Source organism: Panthera leo, chromosome A1 (genome assembly GCF_018350215.1).
Source record: "Panthera leo isolate Ple1 chromosome A1, P.leo_Ple1_pat1.1, whole genome shotgun sequence".
NCBI lineage: Eukaryota > Metazoa > Chordata > Mammalia > Carnivora > Felidae > Panthera > Panthera leo.
In genome coordinates, this window is record NC_056679.1 from 77,858,275 (window position 1) to 77,881,020 (window position 22,746).

The following is a 22,746-nucleotide window of genomic DNA, read 5'->3' on the forward strand; positions in this document are numbered from 1 at the left end:
CACTAGGAGGAGGAAGGCGGAGAGGGGAGCAGGTGATGTGGGAGCCGGCGGGGACATTTGCCGGCGACACCGAGCGTGGGCCGGAAGTGGAGGAGCCGCGAGCGGCGCCGCAAGAGCTCCGGGCTAGACCGTGGCGACGGCGGCGGCCCCTCGGCTGGAGGAGGACGATGAGGAGCGACGGAAGCGGCGCGGGGGGACGCTGCCGCGCGGCAACGGGTTCCGTGTCCGCGGCCCACTGCGCAGCCTGCGAGCAGGTCTAAGTAAGTACGGTGCGCGGCCGCCGAGCCGCCGGGTGCGCTCCCGCCGGGGAGGGACGCGGGGGGCGGCCGGCGGGGCCTCGCGGGCGCCCGGGACCCGAACCGCCTCCCCGGGGGAGCGGGACCCGCTCCGCAGCCCCGCGGCCCGTCGCGGGAGCGGGCGCGCCGGTTACCGAGCGCCCGGCGCTGCCGTGCGGGGCTGGACGCGGAGCGCGTCTCCGAAGCCTGTCGGCGGTCTGGCCAGGAGCGCGCACAGACCGGTACTTAGAGCTCGCCCCTCGCGGCCCGCGCCCTCCCACGCTCCTGGCGAAAGTGACACCGAACTCCCCCAGCTGCGCGGTCAGAGAGGGCCCGCAGAGTCCCGGCCGCTCCCCGCCACCGACAGGTGTAGACCTGCGGATTGCATGGCAGCAAGTTTGGGGTGTCTAAGAAACGGCGCGAGTGCACCCCACGCAATTGAAGTCGACTTTGCCGTCGATTTTTGTCAGCGTTTGCTTTCTGCAAAATGCGATGCTAGTGATACTCCCCGGGGCATCATAACCGAAAACACATCTTTTATTCGGCTGTTTTACATAGGTTCACTAGGTCATAGTAACTGAACATTAAGGCACAAGAGGCTTCCAGTTTTGATGTTTGATTTATATTGATCCTGTCCTGGTTTCTTTGGCCCGGGTGAATACTTATCTGTGTCCATACTTAGATTAATCACATGTCTTTTACCAAGAAGTTGCATTTTATTTGAGTAAATGATAATTTGCTGCCATGCATGTAATGGGATCTCATAATTATGCCACCTAAAACAGACTGCTCAATTCAGTTAATTGTTGACTTACTATGTGCCAGGCACTGACTACCGAAAATAGAGAATCAAATAGATGAAGTCACGGTCATCGAGGAGCTCCCAGTCTGTGTAAAACAGGTGAATTAATTATTCTACAGTAGTAAGCGTCACCACATAAATTTGTACCAACTGCAGGATGTGGAATGGTTGGTAGGGGGGAGTAGAGGTCCAGGAAAGGCTTTCTGAAGGAGCTGCTACCTGAACTGGGTTTTGACAGAAAGGTAACGCATTGCCCTATTTATTTCCTGTGTGCACATCCTCCGGTATTCTCCAGTGAGTCTCATCCATTATTTAATCCAAGTCTAGCAGAACTTGTAGTTGTGCTTACTTTCATTCACCCTGCTCTAGTGGATGTTAGAATATTTAAATTTCGTCTTCTAGAAGTGGCTGCATTAACACACTACGTATGACATTTGATGCCAGCAGTTTTTCTGTTACATGTTTCGTCTCCCTTTTAGACGTGAGGAAGTATATATTCAGAGAAGCTAAAGTGAGTTGGCAAAGGCCACCTAGCTATTAGCAGACCAGGCCAGGAAACCTGTCTCTTTCCACTGCCCCACGCTGCCTCCCATTGGTAGCTGATTAGAAATGATGACTGTGAACCTGCTTAGGGACGGCTGTGTGTCCAGACCCAGGCACACCACATGCCTTCGCGGGCCCGCTTCTGGCCCCTTGCCCTCTGAGTGACAGGATTTACAAACCAGATTGTGCTGGGTTAACAAGATCACTCAGTGATAGGTTCAGGAAGCTGTCCAGCCTGGCGTTTTTCTAGGGTGTCCTCTCTCTTGTTACTCATCTCATGGGATTCTTTTCCTATTTTTCTGTTTCCCACTAATTTAGAACTCAATTATTACTCAGATTCTAAAATCTTTCCGAACCTTGTTTCATCACCTCAGGGATGCCTGGGGCCCTTATATATGCTTCTTGGATGTTGACCAAAAACGGTGTTAGTTTTCCTAATTCTTCTAATTAAGATTTTTGCCCCTCAAAATGATACCTTTCATGATAAGTTATTATAGTTTATGTTAATGTTTCTTATGGGTCTTAACTCCTTCAGCAGTGCATTCTACTAAAATTGCAAAGGTGTACTATTTCCAGGGCATGCACTATATGCATTAATGAGTTAGACTAGGGTCTTACCTTTTCTGTAACAGTGTTGTTATAAGAAAATGACTTTTCAGTTCCATCCATCTGGTTTATAGTGAAGTGTCTAGAACAGTACCACTTCATAAGTTGGAAACATACTAAATTTCATTATCAGTCTTTTTTTTTTTTTAGTGTTTATTTTTGAGAGAGAGAGAGAGAGAGAGAAACAGAGCACGAGCAAGGAAGGGGAACAAAGAGAGGGAGACAGAGAATCTGAAACAGGCTCCAGGCTCTGAGCTGTCGGCCCAGAGCCCAACGCAGGGCTCGAACTCACAAACTGTGAGATCGTGACCTGAGCCGAAGTCAGACGCTTAACCGACTGAGCCACCCAGGCGCCCCTCATTATTAGTCTTAATTCTAACATCATTATTTGCATTTTTAGCCTTCGTGGATTTTTTTTAAATGATTTTCTTTCTTACAGATATTTGTAATCTCAGAACAGATTGTGATTGGCTTCCAGTGGCAGTGAGCTGTCCTCTTTGTTCTGTCAGTTGACTCTATCTGCCACCCCTTCCATGCTTCCAGTAAAAGGGGAAGGCACAAAAATGCTCTGTGTCGCCACCTGGTGTGTTTGAGATACCTGCCCAAGCAGAGTTCAGTCCCTGAACTAGTCTGCTGTCCACCATTTTCGTAGGCCGTTGGCGCTTCATTTGTCCCCTGGGGCTATTAATACACACTTCTTCATTATTGATGATGTGTGGGTAACCGTTAGGGAAATAGATAATTCATTCTGTGGTGTCTCCCGACACTCTGATAGCTTTTTGTGTTTCCATTTCAGCTGTGCAGCTGGCATGGTTTCTTCACTTTCCAGCGCTTAGCAGAGAAGGGGATATATCGATGCGGGAAGGCTGAATCTGCATTCTTCATTACTTGAAATGTGATTGGAAACTGAATTCCCCTAGAGTCCTTAATAGTACCGCGGGATACTTGTTCTTCCCCTGTTGTACAGCTGTTAGCAGCTGTTAGAATTTGCTTTCTACTTTTTACAGTCTTCTTGTGAACCTCCATGCTGTTCTGTCACTTGTAGGTAGGTTTTTTAATGTGTGATTAGTTTTTATTCTTAAAACTATTCCTGAAATTATCAATCTGAGATGGACTCAAGGGTCTTTAAAAGTAATAGTACATTGATGAATTAGGAGTTTCTTAGTTGCATTTATAATTGGTTAACCTTTAGTTTGGGGGGAATTCGTGTGTCACGTCTAGGTAAACATTGTTTCAAAGACCTTTTTTCTGTCGGCAGAATCAGTAAGTCAGTAATGCAATGTAAACTTTTGCAGTTAAAAAAATAGAATAATTGGCATTTACTTTTTTGTGTGAGAATTCCAGCCTTTATTAAAGTATAATTTTAAGTGTGATTAAAAGAATAACTTACATACTCTGCTAGTTATTGAGGCAATAATCAAAAAATGTATTCAATTAGTCAGAGAAAGACAAATGTATGACTTCACTCATATGAGGAATTTAAGATACAAAACAGATGAACATAAGGGAAGGGAAGTAAAAATAATATAAAAACAGGGAGGGGGACAAAACATAAGAGACTCTTAAATACAGAGGACAAACAGAGGGTTGCTGGAGGGGTTGTGGGTGGAGAGATGGCTAAATGGGCAAGGGGCATTAGAGAGGACACTTGTTGGGATGAGCACTGGGTGTTATACGTAGGGGATGAATCACTGGAATCTACTCCTGAAATCATTATTGCACTATATGCTAACTAACTTAGAGGTAAGTCAAAAAATTAATTAATTAAAAAAAAAAAAGGCAACCACACATGAGAAGTGTCAGGCATGTGATGTGAGAGGGGCTCAAATCAGAGCCCCCTTCCCTGCATGGTACTGATGTGACCTGCCAGGCCCAGTCCAATGGCACTGGAGGGGGTGGTGTCTGAGGGCCCTCCTTGCTCCAGACTACCCCAGAACTCAGGCCCAGAAAGGGATGAGGTGGGCCGTGTGTGCATCCCTGTACCTCTGTCTCGGGTTTCTGCCTGACTCCATGGCCCCCTTCAAGGTGTTTTTCAAGGCTAGCTGCTTCCGATCCATTACTTTCAACCAAGGCCTGGACCCAGATGGTCCCAGCGGCCTCTCACTTTTTCCTTCCCACCACAACCCCCACTGCCCCCCAGTCCCCCAGCCCCCAGGGGCCCCTCTGCCTGCCCACTCACTACCTCAGGGGCCACCTGCTGTCAGGGGCTTCTTACGCCCACTCCACCTCCCCCCAGGCTCCCAGCCCCCCGACAGAACTAAGTTCCCTTTGGCCGAGCCCCTCAGCACTGCCACTCCCGGCTCACGCTGACCACCCAGCATGTCACACCATGCCATACCATGCCACGCCATGCCCAGGGTGCAGGCTCTGGCACCACAACCCCAGTCCAGGTCGGTGAGCACATTGGACAAGACAGTCCCTTCTCTCTTTAGAACCCAGTTGCCATGCCTAACCAGAAAAGAGGTGATCCGTGGGGTAGTGATGGTTCCTTTCAACAGTGGTGGTCCAGGTCAGCAGCCAGACCGCCTGGGTGCCAGCTCTGCGCATCTCCCCCCCCCCCACATGTGCCCCATGTGCCCCAGCCACATGACCCTGGGCACATCTGTATGTGGGGGTGGCTGGTACCTATCTTGAAAAGTTAAAGGCGTTACACGAGGAAATATTAGGGTGACCATATATCTGGCTGTGCCCAGTACAGTCCCAGTTTGTACCTGTTGCCCTGTCACAGTTAATCGTGCCTCCTTTCACTCTCACTAGTGAAGAGAGGCAGAGAGCGTGCTGTGTGCCTGGCAGGATATTCAGCTATTCAATGATTATGACAGTGCTCATTCTTTTTTTTAAGATTTATTTTTTCACTTAATCTCTACCCCCAACGTGGGGCTTGAACTTGCTACCCCAGGATCAAGAGTCACAGGCTCCAGTGACTGGGCCAGCCAGGTACCCCTGTGATGTCAATTCCTGATTGCTGAGGCAGTGACACAAATCTGCATGTGATAGAATGACCTAGAACATGTATGGATGTCAGCTTCCCGTGTTGATGCTGTTCTCCAGTGATGGGAGGTGTTGCTGTGGAGGAAAACTGGGGGATGTGTACATGGGACCTCTCTTTACTGTTTTTGCATTTTCTTTTGCATCTGTAATTACTTCAAAATGAAAAGTTAAAAAAAAATGTATCCCTATAGTTTGAGTTTTAGTTCTTGATATATTTAAGTTGTTCTCCTCTTTAAATTTTGGATAAGGAGTTGATAATAGATTACCAGCTTCAGTGGGCAAGCAATAATATTTTTTGGCAGGGAGGAAGTTGATGGTGGTTGTTACTCTGGACTTGAAATTAATCTTTAATGTAGTGTTTGCCATCGTGTACTTTACTTTCACTGGAGAGAATGACCCGAGTTCCATTAACAAAGCAAAAGCAAAGCATTGCAGTGTTCCTAGCAACTCATGATAGTTCCTTATATAGTCCTGGCTTTTCTTTGTCTCTGCCCAGTAATACTCCTAAAACAGGCCGGGTCTGTTGTTTTATGTGAAGGTTGTGTAGCCAAACTTATTTTCTACAATTTTAAGTGTGTGCTCTTTAAAAATATGTTTCTTTGATAGTAGTGGTCTGGGAAGGAGACTGAAATATATGATGAATAAAATATCTTACAAACCTCAGTTGAAATATAAAATCACTGTATCTCTGTGCATCTGAGTTTTCTAGAGACTCATTTAAAAAAATTTTTTTAATGTTTATTTATTTTTGAGAGAGTGTGAGCAAAGTGGGGGGAAGGGCAGAGACAGCAAGAGACACAGAATCTGAAACAGGCTCCAGCTCTGAGCTGTCAGCACAGAGGCTGGCGCGGGGCTTGAACTCAAGGACTGTGAGATCCTGACCTGAGCCAAAGTCAGACACTTAACCAGCTGAGCCACCCAGGTGCCCGGACACTCATTTTTAATCTTGGTGCATACTTAACCTCTCTCACTTACTTTTCAATTACTCCTTAAAGTCAACTGGGCCCTCCAACCTCTACTAGTCAGTTAAGACCATGTATTTTGTAATCTAATGCTTATTTTCCAGTTCTGCCTCTCATTTTTCTCTGTCACCTGTAAAATGAATTTGTGAGACCCTAGGGATTATTCAGTTTAACAGTTTGGTTCAACAGATACGGAAACTGATACCGAAAGTAAAAAGTGATAGACAGGAAGACCCATTATTCAGGGTCCCCATACTTAAATGTGGACTTAGTGATTTGAGAACGTGTGAAGCAGGGTTCATTGGGTAAAAGCCTCACCCAGGTGACACAGAACTTGTGCCTGAGCTGAAAGTTCTCTCTCCAAAGCTTGTCGTTTGTCTTATGTTTGTGATCCTTGGGAACCTGAAGAATGTTAGGTGTTTTTGTTAAAGGTATTTATCTTCCAGAATCTAGCAAGCTGTAACAGCGTATTACAATGCAGAGTATTTAAATTAAAAGAGTACATCATTCTTTTGGAGGTGGGGGAATTCTGTTTTTTATTTTATTTTATTTTATTTTATTTTATTTTATTTTATTTTATTTTATTTTATTTTATTTTATTTTGTGTTATGTAATGTTATGTTATGTTATGTTATGTTACGTTACGTTACGTTACGTTATTTATTTTTTAATTTTAATTCCAGCATAGTAACATACAGTGCTACACTAGTTTCAGGGATTTATTCTGAGGCTGCAAAAACATTTCAGTATTCTCAGCATGATACAACACATTAACAAATTGTAGGACAAAACATATGGTCATTTTGACATTCGGAAAATCATTTGAGGGGCGCCCGGGTGGCTCAGTCAGTTGAGCGTCCAACTTCGGCCCAGGTCATGATCTCGCGGTTCATGGGTTTGAGCCCGACGTCGGGCTCTGTGCTGACAGCTCGGAGCCTGGGGCCTGCTTCGGATCCTGCGTCTCCCTCTCTCTCTGCCCCTCCCCCATCCCCCTTCTCAAAAATAAGTAAACATTTAAAAATGTATTTTAAAAAAGATTTGAAATAATTGAACATCATTTCATGATAAAAACTCTCAACAGAGTGGGTATAGAGGGAATACACTTCAATATAATGAAGGCCATGTATATAAAAATCCCAAAGCAACATTGTACTCAGTGGTGGAAAACGGAATGCTTTTCCCCTAAGATCAGGAACACGACCAGGAAGTCCACTCGCCTCACTTTTAGTGTTCTAGTACTGGGGGTGCCAGCTGTAGGAGGCTTCAGTGTGGCCTCTTCTCTCCATTTTGTCATCGAGTTTCTTCTGTCAGTCCTTGGGTCGATTTCCAGCGTATTTCGGGTGATTTGATGGCTACCTGGTTGTGTTCCTGGGCCAAGACAAGTGCCGCCGTCCTCCTCTCCCTGTAGTACATCATTCTTAATGTGAGGGTGACACATCTGCAGAGGGAAAGGCAGTAAGGTTCTAGGGTTAGGCAGTATGGAACAGTGGTTTTTAAACTTTCTGGTCTCAGAACCCCTTTACATTTTAAAAAATTGTCAAGGATGCCAAAATGTTTTTGACATGTGTACTATACACAGATTTATTGTGTTAGAAATTAAAGCTAGGAGTTTATAAAATATATAACGTCATTTTAAAGTGGCAGTAAAAAAATCCTTACATATTCACAATTTTTAAAAAAAATTTTTTTTAACGTTTATTTATTTTTGAGACAGAGAGAGACAGAGCACGAGCAGGGGAGGGTCAGAGAGAGAGGGAGACACAGAATCCGAAGCAGGCTCCAGGCTCTGAGCTGTCAGCACAGAGCCCGACGTGGGGCTCGAACTCACGGACCGTGAGATCATGACCTGAGCCGAAGTCGGACGCTTAACTGACTGAGCCACCCAGGCGCCCCCACAATTTTTTTTTTATCCAAAACAGCTGTCTTTGCAGAACAATTAATGAGGAGTGTGGCGTTGTTTTACATTTCTGTAAATATCTTTAATGTCTGCTTAAATGGAGGCTGGCAGATTATTATCATCCTTCTGCATTCATTCTCCTAAGGTAGGTGGTTTTAGGTAAACTCTGAAGAAAATTGGGCTCACATAACCCTGTAGTTGTCAAGGGAGGAGTATCGTGGCTGTTCTTTGATAACTGCAGTATTCAACAGATGGTAGTCACACTGTAGAATCCGAAGCCTGTATCAAAGAACTTTTCGTCTTTGTCACATTGACATCCAAAAGCTTATGTTATAATGAATTTTTATCCATGCTGGATCATGGGACATCATTCATTGGTGACTTGGAAAATACTAGTTTGCCGTGTTGGGCAGATTCTTCCAAATGTTGAGTCATTTCGTAGGTTGTCAAAAGTCACGTTTGCTAATATCGTCACCACCACGATGCCATCAGAAGAGTCTCCGAAGTCATGGGATGCTATTGGCCACTTCACATTCATTTTTCATAAAATGTCTACTAGACATCTAAGTCTGAATGACCATACTTTATCAGGTGGCTGTATCAGTAAAAATGTTGTCACCTAGAAAAGCAGCTGGGTCAGCTCACAGCTCAGAATTTCAGCATTCAGCGCTGGTGTTGTTTGTGTCCTCCGCATTTTGTCACACAGAATATTAAAGATGTGTACTCACTGGTTGAGATATAATCCTTCCCATTTTGTCACACAATATTAAAGATGTATATTCACCCATTGACATATAATTACATTAATAATTTTTGCGGCTTTCTCAGTGACATTCTTATGTAAAAATGACTTTTCTTCCCTTCCTGGAATCCATGGGGATAAAGAATATGATTCTTAAGTCTTGGTGCCTCTGCCTTGATTCTTGCTGCCTGTCATTGGTTTTGTACCATAAATGCGAATGTCCAACAGTGAAAAGCCAAATAGAGTATAGGCAAATACGGTATAATTGTAATATTGATCTTGAAGACCCTATAAAGGGTCTTGGTGACCCCTGCGAGTCTGCATTGGCATAGGAAGATCTCAGGTTTAAGAGGGACCTCAAAGATCATCCAGTTCAACTGCTCTGATTTCCTCTACACTGGGGTTGCCAGGTGTTTACTTAGTTATGCTTAAATACTTCCAGTTCCTGTGAGTAATTGTGCTGAGTAAAAATAAGTGGCATAGACAGTTCTTTGATGGCAAGTAAGAGAAATTCTTAATCCTGGAGTTATGCTTTGTCCTGTGTTTTAAGAATTTGCGTACATTTCCACTTGTTTTCTATAAGTAATTGAACATGATGAAACGCAGGGATTACTAAAAATTATGTTGTAAAGGACACATAGTTGTGGTTTTATTTTTCTGTTGGTATATTTTTTTTTTTTCAACATTTTTTATTTATTTTTGGGACAGAGAGAGACAGAGCATGAACGGGGGAGGGGCAGAGAGAGAGGGAGACACAGAATCGGAAACAGGCTCCAGGCTCCGAGCCATCAGCCCAGAGCCTGACGCGGGGCTCGAACTCACGGACCGCGAGATTGTGACCTGGCTGAAGTCGGACGCTTAACCGACTGCGCCACCCAGGCGCCCCTCTGTTGGTGTATTTAAGGACAGTTGTGATCTTTGATTTTCTTTGTCTCTTCTATACTGAAATGAACTTACGTTAGACACGCACTGTTATGTATGCCCATGTCTGTTTCCTGAGTAGATCACGAGCCACTTGAGAACAGGGGCTGTACATTTACAATTTTTAAATAGTCTGTAGTGCCTAAACACTATTATTCACCCGGTAGGGTCCACATATGTGTGTGGCATTGTCTTTAATCTGTAAATAGTGTGGTAGGACACAATGGAATCTGATGAGGCTGGGAAACCAAGTATGGGTGCTTCAGTGGCCCGGCTGGCTTTGAGAAATCCCCCGGGCTTGGCGGTAGTGTCCTAAGGACTCGTGTCACTGAGGATGGGCATGACTTCCGTACTGATCTCTTTTATTTGAATATTTTTCCTCGGAATGGGAGCATTTGCGTTTCTTCAAGGACATACGTATGAGGGAACGCACGAGGTAATTCATGGAGATCAGAGGAGCACGCCCTCACTAACCCTGCTGACTTCGCACTCTGCTCACACTAGCCAACCTGGTGGTTCTGACACATTTACAGCTTCAAATTGTTTTTGTTTTTTAGTCTTAAATTGGTTATTGTATACTTATAATGGTCTAATACTTAAATACCTGAAGCATATGGAGCACTCAGCTGAATAAAACAAGTTAATCAGGACCATAAAATTCTCAAGATGATCGTCACCAGACCTGTAAGTTGTATTCATAGGATTAAAGTGCTTATATAGTACATCAAGATGTTGCTGATGCTTCAAAACTATTCTTCTGAAAGGAAAACTATCCTAATTATTTCTACTTTGTCATAATAAAATCATAATAAAAATTAGTCATGTTTTCAATAGATTATTTTATTTTATTTATTTTTATTTTTGAGAAACAGAGCACGAGCAGGGGAGGGGCAGAGAGAGAGGGAGACACAGTGTCGGAAGCAGGCTCCAGGCTCCGAGCTGTCAACACAGAGGCCGATGTGGGGCTCGAACTCAAGAACCACGAGATCATGACCTGAGCCGAAATCAGATGCTTAACCTGAGCCAGCCAGGCGCCCCTCAATAAATTATTTCTTGAGACGTGCTTACTAATATCACTCTGATACCTCTAATCACTTGGTCTAAATAAAAAGCACAAAATTATTTTTTAGGTTGATTGTTTTTCATTCAGAGTCAAGACCTGTGCATGTTATGATAATATGCTTATTTTTGAAATTATAACACAGTAATTAAATTTTAGTTTAACATATTATTATACATTGAGCCCCAGAATTTTACCTATGGTTTTTGAAAAAGTATTTGTTTATACATCATGCTTTTTTTGTTTGTTTGTAAGTAATGTAAAGCATGGAAAATGTGAGGCGGAGAAGGTTGTGGTTAGTTGTAGAGCAGTTTGAGGTGTCAGTGAAATATCAGGTATTCAAGGAACAGATAAACCGAGATTGTAGGTGGAGTAAACATAGAGAATCAGAATGATTTATACACGAGTGTGATACTCGGAGGCACGAAAAAGAATGAAATTGCTGAGGGGAAGGAGGTAGATGGACAGGACCTTGGGAAATGCCTCTGTTTGGGGTGGGTCAGAGGGAGCAACTCTGGAATTTGAGTTACTGGACGCTGAGGGAGAGTCCGCGTTCGGTGCTGCTTAGGGTTTTGGGGCTGCGGTGTGGATTGAGAGAATTTGCTGGATTTGTTAGCAGGTGAGATGCACTTTTTGTGAGAGATCGTGGTGGGAGCTTGCGCATCACATTCTCAGTGAGTAGTTACTGGGGTGGTTTAAGCCACAGGTAGACGGGCTGTAGAGACATTTGACATGCGAGGCCTGGTGTGATAAAGTGGCAAGAGCAGAACTGAGGGTTGGGAATAAGTCACATATTCAAGATGTAGGCATGAGGTGAAAACATGATAATGACGGAGAGGCCTGGAAGGTGACAGGGTGTCTGTCGGTTGGCTGAGTTTCTGCCGTCTTCAGGTCTAACGAATGCCTTTTCCCTCGAGGCATCTTTCTAGTTGGTGTCAACTTTGGTTTAACTTTGAACGTATTTAACTCACCATTTCTGTGGATTGTTTATGATACTAACGTGACGCATTTGAGCACGCAAAAGAAGCCGGCAAGTAAATCGATGTCTTCTGGCAGCACATTTGATAACTGTCCGGTAAAACGCACTCTCGGGTGTAGCCAGTTGCCTTGCGCATTGTCCGTGACCGGCGGCTGGATAGCCGCACTCTGGAGACCTGATAGACTATACCTGGCACCACTTCTGTCCCCTCTGTTGAAGGACATGGGATAGAAAACCCAGCACGTCAGCATCAGGTGTGTTGTCCCCAGATAATAATAGCTCAGGCCGTGGAGAGGGAGGGGACATGTGGGTGGGAGCAGATGCCACCCTGACTTGGCTACTTCTTGCTCCTCGGGAAGTAGTATCTTTTGTAATAGCACGTGGACACTGAGTCCGACTCGGCAGAGGACATGCCAGTTACGGGTCAGATCCCCGCTGCCGGAAGCCCCTCTTCATCCTTCCCCTTGGACATGTGTCGCCCTACTCAGGGCCTGCTTCATCCACATTTAGCTCACCATGAGGGGTCAAGTTTACCGTGCACAATGTTGCTTAGAAACGGCTGCTATCCCACCTTTATCAGGTTTCCAGGGAAACAGTGCTAGAAGGTTAACCAGAGGTCATTTTTTTCATGCTAGAGAAAAGGTTTTGTTAACCCTTTACCTACACGAATTTATTGGCAAAATAGATGGCAACTTACATACCACTAGCTGTAGGATCCGTGCGGTGTACCGTTTCAGAGGTACTGCGCGTTGGCAGTGACTTTCGTAACATCTGGGTCTATATGAAATTGTTTTTACGTGCCAGCAGGTGACTCCAGTAACTGTGTTCTGCTGATGGTTTCAACAAATTTAGTAAATAAAAACATCCTTCCTGGGGCGCCTGGGTGGCTCAGTCAGTTGAGCGTCCGATTTCGGCTCGGGTCGTGATCTCACAGCTCGTGAGTTCGATCCCCGCGTCGGGCTCTGTGCTGACAGCTCGGAGCCTGGAGCCTGCTTCTGCTTCTTTCTGTGTCTCCCACTCTCTCTGCCCCTAACCCACTCGCATTCTGTCTCTGTCTCTGTCAAAAATAAATAAACATTAAAAAAATTTTTTTAAAAATAAAAATAAAAACATCCTTCCTATTCGAGGCTTGCTTGTTCCAGTTCCCTTAAGAGCATAGAGGTGTGACACAGACTGGGGAGCAGAAATTACTATCAAATTGGGTCAGGTAAGAGTAAGGCGGTCTGTGAGTAGAGGTCTCTGTCTAAACCACCAATAAATATGCCAAAGCGTATTAAAAAGGGGACAGCACACTCTCAAGTGTGTACTTGAGAGCAGTTTTTATTAATCTGTCCTTAGAATTGATTTCCATTTGAGATTCCTCCAAATGGATTGACATTTATTCTGGCTTCCACCGTTTAAGATTATAAAATTTCCTTTGTTTATCACAAAGAGCTTTAGTTAAGGTGCCTTTTCAGGAATGCTTTCTGGAAAACCGTAAGTTTAACTCTTGTTATTTCTAACCAAAAGTGGACTCACATATGCCATTTTTCTAATGTCCAGTCTTAAATATATGTTCCCAGTACTCAGAATACAGTTATGTTTTCTTAGAAGGCTAACAATGTACATACATTATTTATTCATTTAAAAAACATTTTAGTTTGGAATATATGTCAAGTGGTGTCCTACCCAGTAGAGATAACAGTAGTGAAAAAGAGAAAAATGGTTCTTGGCTTTATAGATTTAAATTCAATATTATATGTTGAAGTTAGAAATTAAAGAGGCTACTTTGAAAAAGATAATTTTTCCAAGTTTGAATAATTGAAAATTGTAACTCTTTTTTCTGTATGTTTGATATATATGTATATATGAAATGTTCAAGTAGTTTTTGGTAACAGTTTTGTTTGATTTGAAAACTGAGTCAACTCCTGATTATCCACGATATAGGAACCCTTATCAAATTTCTAGATTTGCTTGGCACATTCTGATGTTGAATTTAATTTGAGCAGAACATGGTTAAGAACATAGTGGTGTAGCTAGAAACACTAGTCACAAAGGCAAATAAAGTTCATTTATCTATAGTATCTGTAAATGCTTTTCACATTAGTTTCATTTGGTGATGCTGACCAGCCTTATATGTAGGCATTTAAAAAATTATTCCACTGAAAAGGGAATTCAGACTGGAAATAAGTGATAAACACAAGATTGTTCAGCAGCTATGTGGTAGAGCAGAATTTTAGGGTCATGGAATTTTAGCCGTGTGTTTTTTCCTACTAAATCACCAAATGAATGGTGTTTCAATTACTCCTCTCTCTGATACCACTGTCACAAATGATTGGCTTTAACTATGAAAAAGACAGTAAAATTGTTCACTGAAGACATACCTTAAGTGGTATCTTATTTTCCAAATAGTGCAGTGCTCTAGTATGTTGGAATTTTTTATCCCAGACCTTGTTAATCCTAATCATTACACAGAATTTTTTTATTTTGATGTATAAAGTTAACGATGTGTTTTCACCTTTCTCCAGTACAGCGCTTGGTACAAATGAAAATCCTTGACAATCATTTGTACTTAAAAAAAATAAATAAAAGTAAGTAAACATGAGATGAAAAGTTTAAGTGGGCCAGATATGTTGTTGAGACTCGCGCACTGCGTTGAAGGGATGTGGCGTAGCCCTGTGTGATCCAAGCTGTCGATAAATAGCCGTCAGAGAGGCTATTATTATGAGAGGCATTGGTTGATGACCGATCTGGAATATTGGCCTATTTGGCTGCTCTGAAGCAGCCCCTCGCAGTTCTGGTTTTTAACCAGGTCGTGACACCCAGTGCTCGGGTGCTTTTAAGCTTGAATTTTTTGTTTGACTTTCTGTATCTGCTGTTCTCTAGCTCACCATGGTGTTCATGTAATAAAACTTGCTACAGCTGGGTGGCAGTGTTGACCACAGAGAAACTTCAGGAAAATGCTGTGCTGTTGGTTTATGTTCAGAGAGAGTCATTTGAATAAGAATTCAAATTTGAAAGTGTATGTTCAGCGAGCTAGTAAGTAAGGTATGTTTGGTGAGGTAGTGGTGAAATGTCAAATCTGTTAAATCATCTAACTCGCCTTTGTGGCCAATCTAATTTAATTTGGTTTTATGATATTTTTTTTCAGTATTTAATTCAGTGAACAAAAATGTCAAGTTTATTAGCTTATGGAATACAGTAAAATTTTAAAAATCAGTCGTTAACAATTATCTATGAAATTTAAGAATAACTTCTTTATGGTAGTTTTGTTTGCGAGTAAAAGAGGATTTAATATTTTTTAAAACTCGGCAAACGTATAAGTAGATGACTGCTACATAAGAAAGCTTACAACGTACCTCACTTTTTTTGCTTTTTTTAAGACAGTATGCATAAAGTTTTTTACTTGATAACCAAAAGATATTGACTTAAAGTGCTTTTCTTCTGTATTTTCTTTTATCAATTATAATTTTCAGAAATCTTTAAAAACATTTTTCTCCAATAAGTCATTTTCTTCATTTTTCTCTGGTTCTCAAATAGAATTGCTGTGTCTTCGTTTCACACTTCTCCCCCAGGTGTTTATGGCCTTTCCAATACGTCATACTAATCTGGATTGACTCATGATGGGAAATTGTAATAAGGGCTATATAAAAGATTGTACCTTATTTCATGATACTAGCAGTCTGAAATTTCTTTTTAATCCAGTGTGAAAGAAATTATTGAACTCTTTCTCAAAAATGATGCAATGCTGGAAACTAGTAGTCAATTTAAATAAATTATTGTTTAACTGGGAAGTCCTTCAGGTAGAGAAGAAAATATTTTATTCTTACCTCAGTTTGTTTAGGTACAATTTATAATGTGAAAAAGAAAATTGACAATAAATTAGATCAGCTTGATCTTGACTAATTAGAATATATTAACTATCTCTTTAATAAAATTTGCCTTCAACCTGCCTAGCTCAGTGAAGTTGTAGGATACAAAATCAATATATGAAAATCTGTTGTTTCTTTATACTAATAATTATCAGAAAGAGAAATTAAAGAAAATGGTTTTGTTTATAACTCCATAAAAAAATAGAGTACCTAGGAATAAGTTTAGTCAAGGAAGGGGAAGACCTCTACCCTGAAAACTATAAGACAAATATGAAAGAAATTGAAGAAAACACAAATAAATGGAAAGATAATTCTGTTTTCATGGATAAGAATTGTTATTATGTCCATATTACCCAAAACGGTGTACGAGTACAGTGCAATCACTACCAAAATTACAATGGCAATTTTTACAGAAATAGAACAGTGATCTTACAATTTGTGTATGGAACCACAAAAGATCCCAACTAGCCAAAGCAATCTTGAGAAAAAAAAACAAAGCTGGAGGCATACTCCCTCATTTCTAACTATATTACAAAGCTATGTCAAAACAGTGTGGTATTGGCATAAAGACAGACACAGTGATCAATGGTGCAAAATAGAGTCCAGAAATACACCTACACATAGATGGTCAATTAATTTACAACAGAGAAGCCGAGAATACACAATTGGGGCAAATGGTGCTGGGAAAACTGGACATCCACATGCAGAAGAATGAAACTAGGGCACTACTTTACACCATACACAAAAATTAACTTAAAATGGATTAAAGACTTTAAGATCTGAAACCATAAAACTCCTAGAGGAAAACAAAGTAGTGAGCTCCTTGACGTTGTCTTGGCAATGATTTTTGGATCTGTGACACCAAAAGCAGAGACAACAAAAGCGAAATAACTAGGTGGGACTACATCAGACTTAAAAAGCTTCTACACAGCAAGGGAAATCAACAAAATGAAATGACTGAAGGGGAGAATATATTTGCAAAGCATATATCTGATAAGGGATTAGTATCTAAAGTATATAAAGAACTCACACAACTCAGTAGCAACAAAACAATATGATTATGAAATAGAAGATCTAAATAGAAGTTTTTCCAGAGAAGACATACAGATGGCCAACAAGTTCCTGAAAAGATGTTCAGCATCACTGATCAGGGAAATGCAAATGAAAAACCACAGTGAGATGTTACCTCACACCTGTCAGAATGGGTATTATCAAAACGACAAGAAATAAATATTGACGAGGACATGGAGAAAAGTACCCTCGGGCACTGTTGGTGGGAATGTAAATTGGTGCAGCCAAGGAAAAATAGTTTGGAGGGTTCCTCAAAAAATTAAAAATACAACTACCATATGATCCAGCAATTCTGCTTCTGGCTGTTTATCCAAAGAAAACAAAACCGCTGACTCAGGAAGCTATATGGACACCCATGTTCATTGCAACATTATTTACAATAGCCAAGATATGGAAACAACCTAAGTATCCATTGATGGATGAATGGATGAAGAAAATATGACATGTACACACAATGAAATATTACCAAGCCATAAAGAAGAATGAAATCTTGCCGTTTGCCACAAAACAGATGGACTTGAGAGCATTATGCTAAGTGAGATAAGTCAGAGAAAGACAAATCTGTATGATTTCATTTATGTGTGGAACAAGAAAGAAAGAAAGAAAGAAAGAAAGAGAAAGAAAAACACCTAAACCCCAAGTTTACAGATACAGAGAACAGGTGGCTGGTTGCCAGAGGCAGGGATGGAGGAAATGGGTGAAGGGGATCAAAATGTACAAACTTCCAGTTATAACATGAATCGTTTGGGGACATTAGGTACAGCTTGGCCGCTATCATTAATACTGTAGTGCATACTTATGGGGTGCTGGGGGGGGCTCGGTTGAGCGTCCAACTTTGGCTCAGGTCACGATCTTGTGGTTCGTGGGTTCAGGCCCCACGTCAGGCTCTGTGCTGACAGCTCGGAGCCTGGAGCCTGCTTCAGATTCTGTGTCTCCCTCTTTCTCTGCCCCTCCCTTGCTCATTCTCTGTCTCTCAAAAATAAAGATTAAAAAATTTTTTTTTTTTAAATACCGTATTGCATACTTGGAAGTTGCTAAGAGAGTGGATCATAGAAGTTCTCATCACAAGAAAAAGAATTTTGCAGCCATGTTTGGTGACAGACGTTAACTAGACATACCGTGATCGTTTCTCAATATAGACAAAGATCCTTACGTTGTACACTTGAAAACAATAAAATGTATGTCAGTTATGCCTCAATACAAAAAAGAAATTCTCTCAACCTACCTAGCCCACTGGTGGGCACACCAGGAGCTTCGGGATCATGCTCGTTGGCCTTTGGGCTCTTCGTCCTGAGGAGCTGGGAGCACAGCCGTCGACTTACGCCCCTGAGCCTCCGTTGCCTCATAAAAATTTGGGAACAGGGCATCAGCTGATTTTTGTGTCAAATCAAGGAGGATGCATTAATGAAAGTCCCTGACAGTAATTAAGCACTTTTTTAGAAAAATGTATATATTTTGATGAATATTTGTATTTTGTAATCCTAGCAGTGGAAGCAGAAAGGAGACTGTTGAGACCAGAAGGAACAGGGGAATTTGGACAACGGTGGATGGAATGACGTAGCCTTCCAAGGGTTCTCTTAGTGCCGTGATTTACTGTCACATGGATTTAACTTTTAAAATAACGTAAGTTGAATTACTGATTCTCTCTCTCTCTCTCTTTCTCTCTTTTTCTTTAGGACACTTACGGAGAGCTACAATGGAAAAATCCTGGATGCTGTGGAACTTTGTTGAAAGATGGCTAATAGCTTTGGCTTCGTGGTCTTGGGCCCTTTGCCGTATTTCTCTTTTACCTTTAATAGTGACTTTTCATCTGTATGGAGGCATTATCTTACTTTTGTTAATATTCGTGTCAATAGCAGGTATTCTGTATAAATTCCAGGATGTATTGCTTTATTTTCCAGAGCAGCCATCTTCTTCACGCCTTTATGTTCCCATGCCCACTGGTATTCCACATGAAAACATTTTCATCAGAACCAAAGATGGAGTGCGTCTGAACCTTATTTTGATAAGATACACTGGAGACAATTCGCCCTATTCCCCGACTATAATTTATTTTCATGGGAATGCAGGCAACATAGGTCACAGGTTACCAAATGCATTGCTTATGTTGGTTAACCTCAAGGTTAATCTTTTGCTTGTTGATTATCGAGGATATGGAAAAAGCGAAGGAGAAGCGAGTGAAGAGGGACTCTACCTGGATTCTGAAGCTGTGCTAGATTACGTGATGACTAGACCTGACCTTGACAAAACAAAAATTTTTCTTTTTGGCCGTTCCTTAGGAGGAGCGGTGGCTATCCATCTGGCTTCCGAAAATTCACATCGGATTTCGGCCATTATGGTGGAGAACACGTTTTTAAGCATACCGCATATGGCCAGCACTTTATTTTCATTCTTCCCAATGCGTTACCTTCCTTTATGGTGCTACAAAAACAAATTCTTATCCTACAGAAAAATCGCTCAGTGCAGAATGCCTTCTCTTTTCATCTCTGGGCTCTCCGACCAGTTAATTCCACCAGTAATGATGAAGCAACTCTATGAACTGTCCCCGTCTCGGACTAAGAGATTAGCCATTTTTCCCGACGGGACTCATAATGATACGTGGCAGTGCCAGGGCTACTTTACTGCCCTGGAACACTTCATCCGAGAAGCAATAAAAAGCCGTTCTCCCGAAGACATGGCACAGACCTCACCCAACGTCACGATTATATGATGCTCTTCTGTTTGATTAACGCACTGTATTTTAATTTGCGCGGAACGGCCAAGAATGTTCCTTTCTACAAGTGTGTTATGTCTGTACTTGTCTGAAGAGTGACATTAAACCCTGAAAGGACTTCAGTGCTCCTTTGAGACGATCCAAATAGTTTTTGACATGTGAAGAACTGTAATTCTTGGGATTATTTCATAGTTTTCATCAAACCTTTCAATGTGGTCATGTATCCGTATCTTTCGTTTAATATGCCAGTATAATAGCATATTGTATTCAAAAGTTTCTTGTTGCCAAAATGGTGTGCTTCGCGTGGCACTTGGATCCGTGGCTGGGTGTGGAAGGAGATCTGCCAACGAGAAACCTTTGAGTATTATTCCTTTAGTAAGTACCGGGACAATCATGGCAAGCAAACTTAGTTCTGTAACTGCATTCTTCACCTTAAAAGTTAAAATGAAATGCATGATGGTATTTTAGTCCTTGAATTATGCAATGCATCGTTTTTACTGTAAATAGCACTGGTCATTGACCGACGTATACGGTAACCTGGGTTATATCTATTTTGATGTAAACTCTATTTTGTTTTCGGCGAGAAGTGAAGTCGAGGCCTGTGTGCCGGCTGCCATTGCATTTTGCTCTGGTGAATGCTGAGATCCAGCTTTTTCTTACAAGTAAATGGGACCCCATTTTCCAATATAAATGTACCGTGTTTTGTTAGGTACAGTCTGGATCATAGCATGTAAAAATAGAAATTTAGAATTTTACTGCAGCTTTGATGTGCACATTTGAACTTTTTAACATTTGTAATTTTGGTGGCAAAGAGAATTTTAGCTTCTGTCGATTTTGTAAGTCTACAGCTCAACCACTAATAGCGATCATAATGACAATTAGAACTTGTTTAAGAAATAAATTGGCGAGGCTTATCATTACATGATTGTACAGACTATTTTACAGAAATTCCCACACTTGAGTTTTAAGTCCAGTATCTAGGTATATCTAGCCCACAACAGCCAAGATATCATTTATTGGACTTTCTGAAAATAAAAGTTACAAAATCAAAAGCAAAAAACCTGTTCTTTGGTTTAATGTTTCAGTTGTTCTTATATAGAACATTAAAAGACGGTTTCAGGAAGTTTTCTTTCTTTTTCTCCTCCACATAGGAGTGTGGGAATGAAGGAACTCAAGAAGTTTTTCTTACAGAACCTATTACCACATTTAACAATTACGTGGCTAGAAGTGAGAAGTAGTATTTAGACATAGAGAAGAGTAAGAAAAAAAAAAGAGCCCCGTAAAACTTGCAGAACATACCTTAAAAAATATAAGCTATGGGGTATAATTGTGCTACGTTGTTTCAGGCTGTCCTCAAAAATTAGATGTAATTGAGCTCTGTACATTATGTCAGCTTTAACATAGAATATTTTGAATATTTAGCTATATTTATTGGCTTTGTGCAAGCGGCTAGAGCAGAGAAATCATGGGTCAATATTCTTGACCTTAATTTTAGAATCTTTCCATGGAGATAGGGCTAGAGATACTTTTGCCAAATAACATTCTTATTCACTTTATGTCAGTATTTAGAAAAAAATTCTAGCAAGTATGATTTCCTGTTTTTCTATAAATTATTGTTTAAAAGTCATGCTTTAAAAAAAAAGTTGGTAATGCATATCATGGAAGGCGTATTTTTATGTATAAATTCCCCACAATTAAAGGATACTTTTCATCTTATTGGTCATTGCGATGTAGAATGACTCTCCTAAATAGTAGTGTATTCAAAAGAAAAAAGTTAATACAACAATCGTAGTGTACTTAGACATGAGCTTACTTGGTGCACCTTAGCTTGTATCATCTTTAAGGTTTGGAGTACCTTTGTATGTTTCCCTGTAACCATTTAGCGTAGTACTTGTGAAGGGGTTTATCCACTTTAGTTGTAATGAGTATTATGCTGATGAAGTATAAAAGCTTTTTCTTCATCAGTGTTTTGTTCTTATGCTGCTTTTTTTTTTTTAAGGTTTATAAACAAATTTTTTCCCCCCTCTAAAGCCAGGCTTTCAAAAGTTGCACAGTACTCGTGTATTCGCCCCCACCTTCATTCTCTTCGGATTAAGGGGCATTTGTTCCTGCAGCAGAGGGAAGGGACTGTGTTTAGGGTGGTAGGACATCTTTCTTTCCTGGCTTCTGTATCTGAGATTTCCTTAGATGGGAAGAGGGCAGAAAACAAACTCTTGTGGTCAGGGGTCCATGAAGCCTGTGACATCGTTTTTTCACAACATGTCTAATTTTGTGGCCAAAGCAGTTGGTCTTAATAAAATGTGAATTCTTCATGAGTCACTCCTTCATTGGGACCCAGGTTTTAGTGGGAATAGAAGTGTGTCCACCTCGTGTATTAATTTCTGGCTCATTTTGCAAGAGCAGCTGTAGTAAGAGTTTATGAATGAATTTTAAGTTTTTAAGCTACTGTAAACTTGGAAATCCTAGAATGATTTTAAATCTGTCAAGATACAATTCATTTAGAGAAAGTTCCGATATTTTAAAAGGGATTATTGGGGCGGGGCGAGTGGGGGATGGCAAAAAGGACACTCAAAAGGAGATTGTAGAATATGGGGAGAAATAGTTTGTGATGCATAAAAGGTGCTAAATGAAGAGAAATGGCTGGAAAGGGATACGTGACGTGGTTCTTCAGTGTCGATCCAGGAAATGACAAAATGACTAACCCATAAGGTTGGGCGAAAAGGCTGCCTAACTGTGCAGAACAAAACGTTCGAATGCATGTCGCCTCTAACCAAGAAAGTGACTAGAGCACCTGACATTGCAAATACCTTGACTGTAAAGTTGGCGTTTTTATCAAAATGGTATTTTCGATTTTGTTACAGGGCAGCTTAAACTGATTTTTTTTTCATGATGAGCTGTAGACACTTGGTAATCACCCAAGTTCCAGCTTTGGTGATGTGTCAGTTGCATTGTGGTTCTCACTGAGAATTCATACCACCCGATGCATTTATATTCATTTCTTATTTTTGTAAGATTTGGTTTGAGGTGGGAATAGGTTTGTTTGGTCCAATACAGAATGAAGGCCATATTCAATTTTATATAAATTATCTCCCAATCTCAGTTTAAGAGAAGTTTCATTGTTGAGTCCCTTTCTTCCTTAAGGTTAGGAAAAAATAGGGTAAACTTTTTAAAGGATGTCACAGAAGTCACTTTTAAAATTAGGTCATGATTGAGATGTATTGAGCTCCTCCAGTGACCACTCCCCTCCACTTTTCCTATTAAGTTTGACAACAATTATGAAGAAAAAAAACTGTGAAAAATACTAGTTATAATGCTTTTGGATTATCCACTTAA

The 22,746-nt window shown here is 41.2% G+C and overlaps 1 protein-coding gene across 1 annotated transcript; it reads left to right on the forward strand.

The window, feature by feature from the left end:
• The first annotated feature begins 13 nt into the window (after positions 1–13).
• Positions 14–21,725, forward strand: ABHD13 (abhydrolase domain containing 13). Its single transcript, XM_042930167.1, has 2 exons — positions 14–260; positions 18,377–21,725. Exon 2 carries the CDS (start codon positions 18,397–18,399, stop codon positions 19,408–19,410), a length of 1,014 nt encoding a protein of 337 aa, XP_042786101.1. The 5' UTR covers positions 14–260; positions 18,377–18,396; the 3' UTR covers positions 19,411–21,725.
• The last annotated feature ends 1,021 nt before the right edge of the window (positions 21,726–22,746 follow it).

Coding starts and splice junctions, on each gene's coding strand:
- ABHD13 (XM_042930167.1), top strand. CDS start 18,397: ATGGAAAAATCCTGGATGCTGTGGAACTTTGTTGAAAGATGGCTAATA.